This window comes from Cyprinodon tularosa, unplaced genomic scaffold (genome assembly GCF_016077235.1).
Source record: "Cyprinodon tularosa strain WSP-4 unplaced genomic scaffold, ASM1607723v1 ctg29, whole genome shotgun sequence".
NCBI classification, from domain to species: Eukaryota; Metazoa; Chordata; class Actinopteri; order Cyprinodontiformes; family Cyprinodontidae; genus Cyprinodon; species Cyprinodon tularosa.
The window spans coordinates 318,503-324,479 of NW_024038996.1; the positions used below are offsets into that span (position 1 = coordinate 318,503).

The window sequence follows — 5,977 nt, forward strand, 5'->3', positions numbered from 1 at the left end:
CATCAGTATAACTAACTCTCTTTTGTTTGTTTTTTTAGTAGAGAGACTGAAACTTCTCAGGATTATTGTTCTTGTAATGTTTACTGCCCCTCAGGTGTATGTTTCACTCTTCTCTTCTACTACCTTCCTAATGACCACACTCTGCAGAGGGAGCTCCGTTGTGCCGTAACATTAAAAGCTGTCATTACAGGGAATAAGATTGGCTCATCTTGTACTTTTTCCTAAATCTCTGTTTCTGTCTTAACCAAAGAAGAGGATAGACTATAATAAAGATCTTTAAGATAAACGGCTTTATAAGTTTGCATGAACAGTGTTCATCAGAAGAGATGCTTTTGTAAACGAATGTATTTAAAATAGATAAAAGCAAAGGAGAGAAAGGTGGTCTGGCATCTTTTTCATCTCTCTGAATTATATTCTTAGCATCAGTCTCTGTCAGTCATACCCCTGAATCTTTGCACAGATATTAAAAAGGGATTTAAAGCAAACTGAAGCTGCCCTTAAATACTCTTTCTCCTCCCATAGAGCTTGCTTTTGGAAAAACATAACTTTCATATTTATATTCAACTGCTGACTTGTGAACACCAGTCACTTTGCTAAATCTGAAAAGCAAATCTGAAAATCAAAAATATTGTATTAAGGTTATACGGTTAAATGCTTGAATAACACATGTACTTCCTAGTGACCTGTATACTTTAAGCTGCTGCAGAAAAGCCTCCCTCAAGGATCACTCTCCCACCACCATGTTTCACAGGGATGATATGTGTTTGGGGTAACTGGAAAACTGAAAATTTCTGTATTATGAGTTTAATGTTAAAATGTTCAAAGCAAAGGAGCCACTGTTTTATGACTTATCCCAGCTTTAAGCATCTAAGCATATCCACTGTTGTATTTAGCCTGAGACTGAACTCTGAACAGTGAAATAACATTTTCTTTGCAATTATAAGGTAAACATTTTTTTTGCCAATATCTATATTTCTGTTACTATACATCTATTCTGTAGATGTTTAAATGATAAAGAGTATTTAACTTTTAAGGTTGTGTTAATGCTAAGTTTTTATTTAAGGGGTCGTAACCTAATATGTCACCAAATTAATGTTTAATCATCTTTAGAGAGAGATTTTTTTTAATTTTCAAAATCTTATGCTACAGTGGCCTTTTTTTATCTAGAGTGATTCCTTAAAAGGAATAACTAATTCAAAAATGTGTTAATGCAACAAACTTACATTTTAATGTTGAAATTGTTGCCTATTTGTTGGGCTTTAAGTGACAACTTTCTGAACAGTTTTTAAAGGGAACAAGTAGAAAAACCTATCATGTTTGTCCCCTCTGTTGCTGTTGTAAATGCTGAGCCTCTTCCTTTTTTTTTTTTTTTTTTTTTACTTGTGCAGGATCATGGAGAATGAAGTATATCCATACAACTTTTATTTATTTGGCCTTCTTTGTATAACAAGATCAGAGAGATTAAAGCATATCACTGGGTGAATCTACACACAGTAATGAGGTTTTGCTCTTTAAATCACTTACTGAAAAATCTTTTCTGTAGTACTTACATTTACTCATATGCACATAAATGTAGAGGCTGCTTTTACTGTCCAAACTACCTTTTATGGTCAGTTTATATCCAGATAAAAGGGGTTAGGACGAGAAGCAAAACTCAACCATTCTTCATCCTTTGGGTGTTCCTGAATCTTCAAGGCTCTAACAGGGCTGTTCAGCAATTAAGATTTCCCAGATCAAAGCAGCCTAAATGAGCTAATCCTCAGAGAAATACTGGTCTATCTTCCTCCATCTTCTTATTTCCCCTTCTATCTCTTCCTCACCCTATTTTCCCCCTCTTGACTTATGGCAGAATGTGATGTTTTTTTAACTTGCCAGAAGTAGGTCCTTTAAACATGAAATGTGCATAAACACAAATTAATGCATTTCACTTCATATTCTTAATCACAATTTGCCTTAGTCGGAGAGCATGTTTTTAGAGTTCTTAATAAGTAATCGGAGATCAAACATCTGGAGGCACTAAATGTGAAGCCCACTGTGGTAAATTACAAGAGACTTCTTATTCCACAGGAAGGTGGTTTATTTTTATAACATGAACAGCATACAGCTTCACACAGACTTTTCTTTTCTACTCTCTACTGCCCGCACTCTTCTTCTACGGTCCATAACAATACCAACAAGTAACAGCGCTTCCTAGTGGGCATGTATGTATTACACTTAAACTCCACAGTTACTACACCCCTCCCCTCTTAAGCATTAACAACCAAAACAACTATTCCACTAACAAGCTTATCTTTCATTTAGCTAACTGGAAATCTTTAAGGTAACTAGGCAACCTTATTTGCCTTTTCGATTGTCTCTTAACTGGAGTTACACTCTTTTCAGTTCCTTGTTCAGTCTCTGGGTTTTTCACAGCTTCCACAGCCGTTGGCTCCTCCAACTTCTCCCCACCGAGAACGACCTCCTCAGCTTCCAGCCATTCTTCATTTTTTTCTTCAGACCCACTAGAATTAACAGGGTCAACCGGTTGGTTGCTGTTGCATTTTTCTGGTTTCGGGTAGTGAGTGTGAATCTGATCCACATGTCTCCTCACTATCCTCCCATCCCCAAGCATCACTTTGTAGGACACCGGTCCAGTCACCGACTCAATGATTCCTGGGATCCACTTTGGGCCTAAACTGAAGTTCTGGGTCAACACTGAGTCTCCTGTTTTGAACCAACGTCCCTTCGCTTTTTTATTGTGATCTTTCATCTGTCTTTCTTGGTTTCCTCTCACTCTTTTGCTCAGATCTGGGTGAATGGAATCTAATGTACAACGTAGTTTCCTCCCAAGAAGTAACTCTGCTGGAGATAAACCAGTTGTAGTGTGAGGAGTAACCCTGTAGCTAAATAACACTCTGGCTACTTTGGTTGTCAGGGTGCCCTCTGGACATTTCTTCATCATTCTCTTGAATGTTTGTACACCTCTCTCTGCTAACCCATTACTCGCTGCATGATAAGGAGCAGAGGTTACATGGCGAATGCCATTTTTGTTCAGGAAGTCCTTGAATTCCATGCTTGTGAAACAAGTGCCATTATCCGATACCAACAACTCAGGCAAACCATGGTTACTAAAACTGGTTCGCAGGCACTCAATTGTAGTGGCTGAAGTAGCGGAGCTTACTGGATACACATCCATCCACTTTGAATAGGCGTCAACCAGCACAAAAAACATTTTCTCCATAAACGGTCCTGCATAATCCACATGTATGCGGCTCCAAGGCCTATCAGGCCAATCCCATGGATGCAATGGAGCGGGTGCAGGAATGTTGCGGTGCTCTTGGCATGTGGGACAGCTCTTTACAGTGTCCTCCACATTTTTGTCCAACCCGGGCCACCATACATAGCTCCTAGCCAATGCCTTCATTCTGGACACTCCTGGGTGGCACTGATGAAGCTGCCTCATAACCTGTTCTTGACCTGGTTTCGGCACAATCACCCTCGAGCCCCACAACACACACTCGTTCTGTATACTGAGTTCATGCTTCCTTACTTCGTAGGGGGCAAACTCCTCCCCTTCCCGCTTTGATGTCCATCCATTTCGCACCATCTCCCGCACCCTCGAGAGCACCGGGTCTCTGTCCGTCCATTCTTTTACTTGATCAGATGTCACCAATGTTATGCCAGCGCTCTCCAGCATGAGTACTGTCTCTTCCCGTCTCTCTACTTCTGCTTTCACGGGCAAAGGAAGGCGGCTTAGGGCATCAGCATTACAGTGATTTTTTCCTTCCTTATACACTATTGTGTATTCATAGGCTCTCAATGTTACTGCCCACCTTTGGATTCTAGGGGAGGCCATCTGTGGTACGGCTCGCATCTCACTGAACAGAGACAACAAAGGTTTGTGATCTGTTACTATAGTGAATTTACGTCCATAAATATACTTATGGAACCGTTTTATTCCGAACATCACAGCTAGTCCCTCCTTATCCAGTTGTGAATAGTTTTTTTCCGCTGCGTTCAATGTTCGTGAGGTGAATCCTATGGGCCTCTCAGTTCCATCTGGCATGTGATGTGACAGCACCGCACCTACTCCATAAGGTGAGGCATCACATGACAGCACAATGTCTTTCTCTGGGTCGTAAAGCACTAGTACTTGTGCAGACTGCATCATTTCCTTTGATTTTTCAAAAGCAACTTGCTGTGCTTCTCCCCACTGCCACCTCTTGTCTTTTTGAAGCAGTTTATGCACTGGAGCAAGAATTGTTGACAGATTGGGCAGGAACTTGTTGTAGTAGTTTAACAGTCCTAAATATGCCTTCAACTCTGTCACATTCGAAGGTGTAGGTGCCTCTTGGATTGCTTGCACCTTCTCATGAACTGGGTGCAATCCGGTTGCATCCACTTTATGACCCAGGAACATCACCTCCTCATTCATAAACAAACATTTTTCTCTTTTGAGACGTAGACCAGCCTCCTCCAGCCGTTCCAGCACCATGGCCAGCGTCCGCAGGTGATCTTGGTCATCTTTCCCTGTGAGCAGGATGTCATCCAGGAAAATTGCCACCTGGGGAATGCCCTGCAGCAATCCCTCCATTATCCGTTGGAATATCGCTGGGCTGGATGATACCCCAAAAGGTAGTACTTTGTATGTGAACAATCCCTTGTGCGTGTTTATGGTCACATACCTCTTTGCTTCCTCATCCAGTGGAATCTGGTGATAGGCGTGACTCAGATCCAACTTTGTGAACTTTTGTCCACCCGCCAGCGTAGCGAACAGGTCCTCAATTCTGGGAATTGGGTACTGCTCCAACTTGGATATTTGATTTACTGTCAGTTTGTAGTCTCCGCACAGTCTTACTGTCTCATCTGGTTTTAACACAGGAACAACAGGCGCCGCCCACTCTGCATGTTTTACTGGTTCAATGATCTCTTGGGCAAGGAGACGATCCAGTTCCGCCTCCACTCTTCCTCTCATGGCATAAGGAACAGGCCCAGCTTTAAAAAATCTGGGGACTGCTTCCTTGTCTATGTATATTTTTGCTGGGGGGCCTTTAAATTTCCCTAGTTCTTTATTAAACACCTCCCCGTATTTTCCCAAAACCTCCTCTAAAGTTTCCTTTCTAACATGGTGGATTTTGGTTTCTGGACTCCCCTGTACCTCTACTAGGTTTCCCTCCAGGATGTGGTGGACTTGGGGGGTTGATCTCCACTGTAGGCCTAACTTTTGAATCCAATAACGACCAATCAGACTGGGGCCTGACCCTGCTACGACTACTACCGGTAAGTCATGCACTCGTCCCTTATGATGCACCTTAACTAGTGCTGCTCCCACAACTTTTACTCTATGACCAGTGTAGGTTTTGAGTTGCACTTTACATGGGTGTAGCTTTGGTGCCTCTTTCCCCCTCAAGGTATTGAATACGGAGTGGTTCATTACTGTTACTCCGCATCCTGAGTCCACTTCGAACTGAGCGTCCGTCTCATTAACTGTTAGTGTCTCTATGAATGGAGCTACCGCTGGTACGTCAAGTTCATCTATTTTGTACAATGTGAACATGACTTCCTCTGCATCCATGCTCTCTTTGTCGTCCTCCCTCTGGCTGACATAATGGGCTCCCTGCGTTCTCCCTTGTCTACTTGTCTGCCCACCACCCCCTCTAGTCTTCGACTGACCAGCTGGGCCTTTGGACCTACATACTTTCTTAATGTGGCCAATTTTTCCACATTTGTGACAGGTTTCTTTAATAAACCTACATTCACCCGCTGTATGGTGCTCACCACCACATCTGTAGCAACCTTTATGCTGGAGCTGCTGCCGACTTGGGGTCTGTTTTGATGAAATTTTATGCACCACTTGCGGCGTCCTCCCATGTGATGCTGAAAAATCCAAAGATTGTAAGTCTTTTACATCTTTGCTGGCTGTTTCAATCGCCTGAGCTAACTTCAACGCCTTGTCAAAGCTCAAATCTGGTTCGGACAACAGTCGGCGCTGAATGCG

The 5,977-nt window shown here is 42.4% G+C and overlaps 1 protein-coding gene across 1 annotated transcript; it reads right to left on the minus strand.

The window, feature by feature from the left end:
• Positions 1 to 2,293: 2,293 nt before the first annotated feature.
• LOC119787180 (uncharacterized protein K02A2.6-like) lies at positions 2,294 to 4,954 on the minus strand. The gene has a single exon (XM_038290839.1). The coding sequence runs from the start codon at positions 4,952 to 4,954 to the stop codon at positions 2,294 to 2,296; it is 2,661 nt and encodes an 886-aa protein (XP_038146767.1).
• Positions 4,955 to 5,977: the final 1,023 nt, after the last annotated feature.